Source organism: Lolium perenne, chromosome 4 (assembly GCF_019359855.2).
Source record: "Lolium perenne isolate Kyuss_39 chromosome 4, Kyuss_2.0, whole genome shotgun sequence".
Lineage (NCBI taxonomy): Eukaryota > Viridiplantae > Streptophyta > Magnoliopsida > Poales > Poaceae > Lolium > Lolium perenne.
The window spans coordinates 267,613,935-267,625,864 of NC_067247.2; the positions used below are offsets into that span (position 1 = coordinate 267,613,935).

At 48.7% G+C, this 11,930-nt stretch overlaps 1 protein-coding gene across 1 annotated transcript; it reads left to right on the top strand.

Moving 5' to 3' along the window:
• Positions 1 to 3,166: 3,166 nt before the first annotated feature.
• On the top strand, positions 3,167 to 4,684 carry LOC127294894 (uncharacterized). The gene has a single exon (XM_051324803.2). It carries the CDS (start codon positions 3,299 to 3,301, stop codon positions 4,229 to 4,231), a length of 933 nt encoding a protein of 310 aa, XP_051180763.1. The 5' UTR covers positions 3,167 to 3,298; the 3' UTR covers positions 4,232 to 4,684.
• The last annotated feature ends 7,246 nt before the right edge of the window (positions 4,685 to 11,930 follow it).

Consider the following 11,930-nt stretch of genomic DNA (forward strand, 5'->3'; position numbering starts at 1 on the left):
TTCCCCTCTCCGGCAGGGTGCCGGAGGCGATCTCCTGAATCCCCCGAGATGGGATTGGCGGTGGCGGCGTCTCTGGAAGGTTTTCCGTATCGTGGCTCTCGGTACTGGGGGTTTCGCGACGAAGGCTTTAAGTAGGCGGAGGAGATAGGTCAGGGGGCCTGACAGGGGGCCCACACACTAGGCCGGCGCGGCCAAGGGCCAGGCCGCGCCGCCCTAGCGTCTGGCCACCTCGTGGCCCCACTTCATGACTCCTTCGGTCTTCTGGAAGCTTCGTATGAAAATAGGCCCCTGGGCGTTGATTTCGTCCAATTCCGAGAATATTTTCTTACTAGGATTTCTGAAACCAAAAACAGCAGAAACAAAGAATCGGCTCTTCGGCATCTCGTTAATAGGTTAGTGCCGGAAAATGCATAAATATGACATAAAGTATGCATAAAACATGTAGATATCATCAATAATGTGGCATGGAACATAAGAAATTATCGATACGTCGGAGACGTATCACTTAACTGGAAGTTTATGCATCTTAGTATGGGTTCCCTCTGAACAAGCATCATAGGGGTTATGCCGAGGCTGCCTCCGTTGAAAGTGAAAGTGATGTGAAAGGAGGTGAATGTACGGCCAAAGCCATGTGTAGTTCCCAGGCTGACAGTTTGTCTTCACTGGGAGGCCAAGCTCATGGGGAGAGGTGCCTATACTAGGGTATGTAAGTGAAAGGTTATGGTTGATGATCCGCGTACTGAGTTACGATGATTCAGGGTTATCCCTGACGGATGTAATCAAATGTTGTGGCACAAGTGTGCAACCTCTACAGAGTGTAAACCTATTTGAATAGTCGTGTCCACGGTTACAGACGGTTGGAAAGGCCATACTGTTTCCGGTGTCAGATATTTCTTGAAAAGAGTTGATAAGTTGAATGGTGACTTGACTTGAATCACAACTGAGTTGTGGGAATGACACTAATGTTCCCACTTGAGTTAGTTAGCATATGAAGAGTCTTTTATGAAATGTTTGCGAACTAAAATTGGCTTTATGCAAATAAAACTAGAGCTTAGCACCCCATTCAATCCAATTGATAGTACTTACATTAGTATTAGTTTGCGAGTACTTTAAAGTACTCACGGCTGTGTCCCTGGCTATTCAAATGGCCAGACTATAAAGAGAAGCAGTAGTATCAAGAGGACGGCCAGCAGTACGTCTACAACAACTAGGAATCTTCTGACGTCAAGCGTTGTCCTGTGGATTAGATAGTCCACTTCTATTACGCTTCCGCTATGTAATGTGTTCGTTGATCATTAGATCAACTATTTGTGTAATATTGGATCATGTGATCTAAGTTGGTAAGACGATTATGGTTTGTAATGAATGATGACTTATGATAGCAACTATTATGTCTCGCAACAACAATCTTCCTGGGATTGCGATGTATGGCATGATAGGCATCTGGACTTAAAAATCCGGGTGTTGACATCTGGTGTGCGCCAACCATGCGGTGGTGGATGGAGGATGGCAACTAACGACATGGGCATTCCGTTGTAGCCTAAGGCGGGGAGCGGTCGGTGGAGGCAGGAGATCCACGACCACCGTCACACATTGTTGGAAGCGGAGTGGGCGTCGCCAACGGGAAACGAAGTCTGCTGGGCCCACTACTTTCGCGTGCTTCGGGAGGAAAAGTTGGCGCTGATGGGTGGCCTCATTAGGCCGCCCACGCTCTACAACGCAGTTAGGTGCCACCTCTTCTAGGTTGTGCCAGGTCGCACCCTCGGCTGGAGATGCAGACGTTACCACCGCCATCGCCACCAAGTAGGTTTCATTCCACGAAGACGCCGTTCCGCTCCTCCTCGTCCAGGCCGGTGTGCTCACTACGTCCATCTCATGCGGCCCGCATGCATCCCCCTACTCCGCACCCAGAAGCGAGGTGAAGGAGTTCGCCATGCCGGAGAGTAGGCGCAACCTGTAGCGGGGCATCTTCATCAGTGAGTCGCGGCAATCGGCTCCCGTTCAGCATGCGACACCCAAACCCAGAGCCGGAGGAGGAGGAGGTCGATGCGGGAATCGACGATGGCCGCGTACCTACGCTGATGGCCCCGATGATAGGCCGAGGTACTACATGGTGTGGATGGACTCGGTGAACGACGTGTGAGGGGAACATTGAGGATGTGATCGTGGCGTCGATCCGTGACTCCGGCACTCCTCGACCTCATGCGCGACGATGACAGTGGTGCCATGAACGCCGAGCCCAATGAGCACGGGAAGAACGAAGTCGACGACGACCGGTACTTCGAGTATCGCTACTAGGACGGCCGCCACGGTCCTTAGTAGATTAGGTTAATTCAGATGAATTTCATACAAACATTGTAAAATAAAATAAATTTTCAATTACCATTTGAATTTAAATTTTCCGACATTTGTTTTAGAACTTAAAGCACTGCTAAAAACAAACGCGTCCACGCGAAGATGATGATCCCCAATGAACCGATCCGGCAATTTTACCGAAGATGGTGGTTTTGGGACACGCGCTCTTGCGAGACACGGTCGGCGCCAATCCCCCTGCAATGATCCCCGTCGTTCTTGTCGCCGATCGACTATACGCGCACGCGGCCTAATCCACCGTGGGGGAGCACCTGTCACCCATGCCAAACATCACTGTGTGCGCACGTATGCTAGCTCCGCCGATGGGTGCCCGGCGAGACGCGACGTCTCCGTCAATGGTCGTGAGCTTCTGATGAACGTATGCCCGACGGCCGGAGTCTCTGATCAAGGCTTGTGATCTCGTCCGTTTTCCATGGCCAGTCACAGTGCACGCTCGACTTTGTTAATAACGTGCACCCACCGACCGCCACATGCTGGAGTTCAATTTTTCGGGGGCCATGGGGCACAAGCGCGACAAGCTCCTGCCCCACGCCCAAACTTTTGTAAGCATCGGACCCCTCTGCATTTGCACACAAATGATGGACCGTAGACGAAAACTTTGACATGTACTGTACAACCCTCCTGCTTCCCATACCCATGACACCAGTATCTTAAATTTCAGTATCAGTATCCAGTTCACGCTGGATCCAAACAATTCTCAGTCATCGCGTGCTCTGACAACTTAGATATGTGATATCTTGCCCCTCGATCATTAGATCAGAAATCTTAGCAGACGTGTCGCCACATTTCGCGATATATATCTCGCCCTCAACCACCACGAGCTAAAGCTCGGCATTGCAATTGTGATCACCAGCTGCGCACCCGTACCACCCACACACTGTCTTTGCAGCAGCAGAACAGAGTGTCTCTGCCTCCCGCCCACGCCATGCCAGCCTCCTCCTGGTTCCACAAGCTCAGGAGGAAGAGGAGGAAGGGCAGGCCATCAGGCGCGTGTCCTAGTCCGAGTCCGATCCATGGCGCCGCCGCGGACGAGCCGATCGCCGTCGTCACCACCACGGTGGCGTCGACGGACGATCAGCGAACCCAGCAGCGCCAACGGCCGATAGCGGAGCCGCGGTCACCGGCAGGTCCGGCACCAGCACCCTGCGCCGGCTACTCCCCGAACAGACCATCCTACTACTTCCCGACTGCGGACCGCGCCGCGCGCCCGGACGGTGGCCTCCGGTGCATTGCCCCGCGCGGCGGCGACGACGACAGCACTGTCCTGGACGTCCGCGTTGACGTGGTCCACCGCCGCGCCGGCAGGCTCGGCGGGATCGACGCGCCCCCCGCCACGCCCGAGCTCAACCTCCGGCGCATCGTCACGAGACCCCTCGCCAAGAACGAGCCCGCGGGCGACGTCCCTGGGAGCAGCGGCAGCACCACCACCTCGGCTGCCACCACGCCGTCCACCTGCAGGGCGCGGGGCTTCCACGTGAGGCCGGCCAGCACCAGGACCAGGAGGCGACGGCGGCGCGGCCACGACGACGACAACAATAATGTCCGAAAGCACAAGGACAAGGCGGTGGAGGCGGCGCCGGCGCACGTCGGTTCGACGACGACGACGAGGGGGCGGCGGTGGCTGTACGAGAGCCTGGTGGTGGTGAAGACCTCGTCGGACCCGGAGCGGGAGATGGCGGAGAGCATGGCGGAGATGGTGGCGGCCAACCACATCCGCTCCTCCGACGACCTCCAGGAGCTGCTCGCCTGCTACCTCGCGCTCAACGCCGCCGAGCACCACCGCGCCGTCGTCGCCGCCTTCCGCCGCGTCTGGCTACACATCGCCAGCCAAAGACTGCTGCACCACCCGCGCCACTAGACTACCTACTTCTAATTCTTAACCACCTCCAGTCGAATTCGACCTCTCCAAAACACAATGCACGATCAACTCTCATGCATAAAAGAGGATCGATCGATCATCCATCCATAGTGTGCCAGGATCATTGTGTGTTCATAATCACATTGGTGATTCTGATGGTCCACACATTGTGCTTGTTCTGCTTCTTGTACATTGAAAAACCGTGCTATGTCATGTTTTAGGCTTTAGAGCTGCTAGCTTGAATTAATTGTGTAAGTCGGCAGAGCTTTCTGGCGTTTCTCGCACTTTCTTCGGTTGGTAATGGTAATGTGGTTCGTGGTGTGAGGCTGAAGAATGGAATAAGCACGCGCACGATATGCGCGCCCCACTCTGGCTTCAAAAGCGGATTAGATGCCATCTTTACAGCTCCGTCCGTGCGCTGGGAAAATTCAATGGAAATTCTGCTGTTCATCACTTCGCCTTTCAAAGAGCTCCGTGTCATCAGCCTCGACTGCTCACCTGCATCTTCTAACTACGTCATCAGCACCCGTGCGCCTACAAAACCGTATCTCCAACTATCTACAAATCCCTATCATCTGCACGGATTGTTTTCACCCATTTTTAGACACAAGATCAGCACATGGGAACAGACCTTGTGGTGACATCGATGGTAGGTCTGGCAAGGTTAATGCGGTGATCCCTCTTGAAAATGGGTGCGAGGAAGATGGCGGTAGCGATTTATATGACGTGTGCAATGGCGTGCGCTCAGGGTCCGCTTGACTGGTTGTGTTTCTCACCCGCCAATGGACGGCTTGGAAAGGCATTCAGTTTTAGACGATGAGTGTTGGTGTATTATCAGGTACTGGCCCTATTCATGGTCACCCCCTTCATCTCTCTTGTAGGTATAGCGAGTTGTCGCTGGAAAGGTGGCTTCGAGTTGATCTTTGTATCTTCTTTGTAAACCTTTGCGAATAATTTAATAAAGAAAAGTTGTGTGCATCCTTTAGAAGCAGAGGCTGGGGCGATGATCCCTTTTCGACAAAAAATGGGAACAGACCTTGCGTAACGAGTACTATCCATGGCTTGAACCAGAGCAAACAACACCTTCATACATGCTCCCAAGTCCCATCTGTTCCATAATCCTTGTCGCATTTTTTCTTTTAAGTTACGTAATGGATGGAGTATATTTTTGCGAGATTGCTATTGTTTAAATTTTAATGATGGCCCTGTCACTGACAACAAACACATGCTTAAGGTAGCAACATATTACTATAAAGACTTGTTTAATTTAAGAAAGACCTGAGGTTAGTCTTAAAGATGATTTCTTCTCTAAAAATGAAAAAGCTACAGCAGAGGAGAATGACATGCTAGGTACAAATTTACTGAGGAGGAAGTCTAGAAGGCAGTCGTCTTTGGCTCTTATTCTGATGGAGCCCGTGGCCTAGATGACCTTTCTTTCATGTTTTATCCATCTTTTTGGGACATTATTAAGTATGATCCAATATCCATTTTTTTTTTTTTAGAAACACAGTACAAACGCAGGCGCTCATATACACGTGCATACACTCACCCCTATGAACGCACACACGCAAATCCTACCCCTCTGAGCACCTCCAGAAGACTGAGCCGGCGGATTAGATCTTGAAATTGACGAAGTCACCACAGGCGCCTCGCTGTCGACGGGAACGTCGCCTCCCACTGAATGAATATTCCGCATTTATGAGACACACAGAATATAGATGAGTTAGATTTATATAGACTTAATTTTGCTATGATTACCCTTATACCTAAGGAGAATGATGCTAGATCCATGATTTTTTTTAGACCTATTAGTTCGCGTAATTGCTCCTTCAAAATCTTTACTAAGGTTCTTACTGATAGACTGGCTAAGATTATAGATAGATTATTTTTCTATCGCCAATCTGCCTTTATTAGATGGAGATTTATCTTAGAAAGTGTTGTCACTACGCATGAAATTATTCACGAAGTGCACAAAAAAATGATAATTGTTTGCTGTTTAAAATTGATTATGCAAAAGCTTATGACAAAGTGAACCTTGGTATCCTCTATGAGGTGCTAGAATTAAGTGCTTTTAATCCACTCTTCATTAGGCTCATTAAGAAGATCACCCAGAGCGGATATGTGGGTGTCAAGATGAATGATGTGGAGGAAAGTTTCTTTCTCACTGGTAAAGGTTTGAGACAGATAGATCCCATTGCCTCCCCCCCACCCCTCTTTTTAACTTCGTTGTAGATGTCTTTGCTAGGATGTTGGTTAAAGGCATAGATTATGGTTTGATTAGAGGGCTCTGCCCAAATTTTATTTCTGGAGGTGTTGTTAGCCTACAATATCTTGATGATACTTTGTTTTTCTTACAAAATGATCCAAGAGTTAATTTGAACCTAAGATGGATTCTCACTTTGAGAAACTTTCTGGTATGAGAACTAATTACTATAAGAGTGAGCTTATCTGATGTAGCCCGACATTCGGTGTTCACTACATCATATGCATCATCGCCAACATATAAATTAAAGGTGAATTCAATCATTTTGCGTGAGTCCATTTCTTGCCCTCGTGAACTATGTGCTAATTCATAATATGTTGTGTGCCAATGGTAGAGACACATCAAAGAACACGGAGAGAGGAGAGGGAAGCTTCGAATCACAAGGAGAGAAGGTCGAGATTGTCGAGACGTGAAGGGCTACCGATTGCATACGATCTTTCTCTTGGTTATTCTACCCCACGTATTTCTCTCGAGAGATTCTATCAGGACATTGGTTCGGGATGTCAGGAGTAAACCAGAATTGTGTCGGTTTAAGTGTGTGTGTTCGTCGTTCTTCGTGTTCATCCCGTTTCCGCTCTTTCCCTTTGGTCTATTCGTTTGATCAGGCCATACACCAAGGCTTAGACTCCATCATTATCCCCATAGATATGGAACCCAAATAAACCTAGCCTTGTTAGGTGTTCCTCTACATCATGATAGGCTTAAGAGGGAAGATCTTCAACCCCTTATAGAAAATATTCTTAGGAGGATTACATGCTGGAGAGGGGAATTACTATCCTCTGCCAAGAGAATCCTCACACAAGCCTATCTAGCTAGTTTCCCCACATACTTGATTTCCTTCTTTAAATTTCCCAAGTTAGGCTTGAAGTTGTTCGAATCTCAAATGGCCAATTTTATGTGGAACGATGTAGAGGGAAATCACAAGACCCATCTAGCTATTTGGCCTTTCATTTGCATGCAAAAGAACTTCGGAGGTTTAGGCATTCCCAATGTACAAGATTTAAATATTTGCTTAATAGGTTAACCATAAAAATGTTGAGATTAAATCATATTCAAAAAATAGGTGGATTTTAAATTGTTCAAATTGCAAAAAATATATTTTTTAAAAATATTCAATCTCAAAAAATGTTTAATTTTGAAAAATGCTCAAGTTTGAAAAAAATCAAAATTGAAAAATATTTAGATAAAAAATTATTTGAATTTGGGGGGAATCGAATTTTAAAAGATGTTCAGATTAAAAATTCAGGTTTAAAACTAATCATCTTTGGAAATGGGTAAAAAGAAAAACGGAAAAGAAAAAATGAAAAGAAAATAAAATAAAAAATTCACCGTGAGCCGGCCCAAAACACCCGCTGGGTGTGTGCGGCATGGCGTGTGCGCCACACTGGTCGGTGTATAGCACCTCCCGTTTTAGTCTTACCTATTGTCCATATGGTGACCATACCTCTCACCTACCACAACCAACCCCATACCACCCCCCGTGACGCTGGACAGAAGGCCTACCACGCTGGCCCGCGGAAATATCACCATGCCATCGGTGCCGATGATGGCCACGGCAATTGCGCTAGCTATGTGTAAGACAAGGCTGAATACAAGACCCGAAAGCTTCCGGCGTGGCACAATATGGTTGACGATGCTGGCTACATGTAGACGAAGCGTCTGCACTAGGGGTGGGCGTTCGGTCATCACCGACAATTCGGTCTTTGTATTTCGATCTATTTTAAATTTGGTCATCTAAAAATGAAGACCAAAATATACTCGTCACTTTTACTACCCGACAGATTTGGGTACCCACTAATTTGGATTCAGGTTCGATCATGAACCAAAAGTATGGTCTCGATGTAGTCAACACAAAAATTGGAAAATATTTAATCAAAAATGTCAACATTTTAGTTTTGTTTTGTACTTTTTTTGCAATGCATATATTTTTATTAATTGGCAAAAATAAATGTTCACCAATACAAAACAAAAATAAATCTATGCTATATTGTTTGATTGACATACAACAATACCACAATTCACGCACATCACACAATTCTGGAGTTTTGGGTGGTCACGTATAGTTCGGTTAGTTCAGTCTATTCGGTTGTTAGGAACTAATGACTGAATTGACCGATCTAAATTCGGCCTGAAATTTTTTCTAACCAATTTGTTGATTAGTCTTTTTGGTCTCGATCTTTTATGTTTTAGTTTTTGGTTTTCTGTTTTTATGCCCACACCTAGCTTACACGAGGCTTCTGCTAATCATTAGGGGAACGCTATAGTAGATTACCATCATTCATTAGCCAACCACCACTACTAATACCATTCTCATAGGGTACTAGCTACTTAGATTAGCTTTCTACCATACATTCCCAATTATCTCCCTCTTTATTAGCTCTATCTTTCTCATCTTCTTCTATTTTCTTGGGGTTTTCCTTCGTCATCCCCTTTATGCTTAAACAAAAAAGGCACCTCAAACACTGTGTAAGTATTTAAGAGATGCAATGCAGCTCATTCATGAACTAGATGATCAAGAGACAATTAAAAGATTGACCAGCACATGTTACAGTAAAGGCATAAACAACACCAGAGTTGTGCGATGGTGAGGCGCAAAGAAAATTTCAAATAGTCGACCGTGTGAGATCAATTTGTTGAAATTTGCTGAAAAAACCTCTAAAACGTGAACATGAAATTGAACATTTACAGCTAACGAAACTCATAACCGATTGTTAGAATAGAATCATATCATCGACGTATGTTTCTTGTATAGATTATTTCGAATCGAAACTTGGTTGTATTGATTAGAAGGGGTAGGCAAAGGAGATTAGGGGAGATTTAGCAGAAGTTGCATCGCTAGAGCAAAGAGTGAGTATGGCTTGCTGGAAACGGTTGATTTTCCGTTTCACACAGGCATAGTCTGGAGGTGCTTTAAAAACTGAGCGGCTACAACATGGAGGGAACTACAGCTCAACTTTGTTTCCTCGGGACTGGTTATAGGACGTGCAACCTACCAAACACGCACCTCACAATTCCTCGGTTCTCAGCGATTGTTTGTATCCTCTGAGATGTTTACCAATCTTGTAACAATGCATGTTTGTTCTCACCGGCTATTTGTACATTCATCAAGACTATGAGCAAACTGAAAGACGTGCAGAAGAAGCAGGGAAATGCAAGGCATTGTTGTGCTTTTCGATTGAAAGGGAAACAATAACTAGACCTGCAGGAAATTCAAGGCATTGTGCCCTTCTACATAAAGGGAAGGAAGAACTCCAGAGTCCAGACCCATCACCGTCGAATTCATCCATCATCACACATTTACGCGTTTCCTGAGTGAAATGGGGTTGGACATGGACTCGCTGTCACTGTCTTCCATCTCCGGACCGCACGTACACAATGCTCAGCCCCTTTCGGTCCTGCGGCAGCTTCCAAACATATCGAGCTGTCAGGTTTCCCCGGGCCGGAGATGGGCGGCGACGACGACGGGCGTCCGCGGCCAATCACACCAGAAAAGCAGAGAAGACGAGATCGCTCTCTAGTGCTGCATTGTGGCCTTGTGGGCAGAAAGGCGACGACGCCATGAAGAAAAAGCTACATATTGGGGAAAGAAAGGCTGCACCAAAGCGAAAGCAGCTTTGGACGAGGGCCCCTGGGGATTGTGTGTGTCCTTGCAAGTTATTAACAGTATCAGGAAAAGAGAAAGCGATCGCCATTCGCATCACTGCGCCTCGGCAGTGGTTTGGCACCGACTCAAATTGGTGTTAGGATGATCTCCACGGGATCGATCCCAACGGATCAATAACGATCCTTGACCTCGTTCGCGCCCTGATCGGGGGCGCCCAATCCTATCTATGGTTGGTGGGCCTCTGTGACCTGCGCTATATAAAGAGGTGGGGGCCGGGGCTCGCAGTACGAGGTTCGTCCGCGCCGCCAGTCACCCCACCGACATCCCTACCGATCTAGGGCAAGCGCAGTGCTCACGGGAAGCACCACCACCGTCGCCACCGCACGCTCGCCCATCCGCCGCCGCCACTCGCGTCGTCGCCATGGACAACGGCTCGAGCTCCTCCTCGAAGGGAGAAGGTTTGTCTCCCACTCCCTCTCGATCTCTCTCCGATCTAGCAGTGTACACAACAGCTATAGCTTCTACCTGTATATGATCTATTGTAGTCGTTGGCTACTCTAACATTGGTATCAGAGCACTTGTTAGAATGTATAGATCTTATTTTTCGGGTAGAAAAGTAAGAACAATAAACCCTAGATCCTCCCTGATGCAAAAGAAAAGAAAGGTAACCGGCCGACGCCCTCGGGCTCGCCGGCAAAGAATGCGCCGCCGCAAGGCCGCGCCTTTCCTCTCGATCCAGGTGCACATCGGCAAGCCGAGGCACCTGGAAGAAGAACCACCTCACCTCCACGTGTTGTTGCGGCGGCCGTGCGAGATGGGGCAAAGTATAACTTACCAAAAGGGGCAGTGGGGCTGCGTGCCGCCACCGCCGAAAGACACCGGCTGCTGCTGGCAAAGAAAAGCGCCGCCTCTGCGCCGCTTGACGGCAACGCGCCCACCCTCGGGTGCACGCGCCACCGCCAAGAGGTACAGGGGGCGCCGCCGCGTCTTCTTCTCCGCCGTTGGCCTAGCGCCGGGATCTGGTGGTGGAGGAAAAAGAGAAAAGGGAAAGGGCGGGCGGCGCCGTCGGCTAGCCGCCAGCAACCACACGGCCTCGTCTTGGACGAGCGCGCGGGAGGCTGCTGCGGTGGCCCGCGGGTGCGCTCCGCCATCGCCGGCAAGCCGCCGGAGCAGCGCGTGCGAGCGGGAGGAGGAACCTCTCCGTCGCCGCCGCCGGACAGAGGAGCCGTAGAAGAGCTCGGGGAAAGTGTTTAGGGTTAGGTTTTCTCCGGCCGTTTTAAACCGGCGCGAAAGAGAGGGAGACCGTCGGATGGATCCGACGGCCAGCATCTGCCGCGTGGGCGCAGTGGGTGGGCCGCGTGGGCTCCGCTGGAGGCTCCATCGCCAGGGCCGCGGGCGGGCCGAAGGAAGGCCGCGACAGCAGCCGCATAAGCGTGCGGGCCGCGTCCGCGGCGCGTGGGCGCCGCGTTTTCCAGCCGCGTGGGCAACGCGTTGCAGCGCGTCGCTCGGCGCGTGTGGGCCGCGTGGGCCGCGACAGTAACAGTCAGTTTTTTTTACTGTTTTATCAATTCCAGAGGCAGTTTTGGGTCATTTTTTGGCCAAAATTTTGTCTAGTTTTTTTCTGAATAAATAGGACCAACGAAATATTTGCTCAGAAATTAAAAGGTGAAAGATATGCCATTGAAAAGTTTAAAGTTTAAAGTTTAAATTCACAGTTTCCGCTACATATACAGAAAGGAGCATTTTAAATGCAAAAGTGACTATTGAATTTTGAAAGTATGAATAAAAGTGATTATTGTGACAATTATGGTTCTGCTATTTTTTGACCAACG

Bases quoted from the DNA above. Each gene is read 5' to 3' on its own strand.
- LOC127294894 (XM_051324803.2), top strand. From the start codon at position 3,299: ATGCCAGCCTCCTCCTGGTTCCACAAGCTCAGGAGGAAGAGGAGGAAG.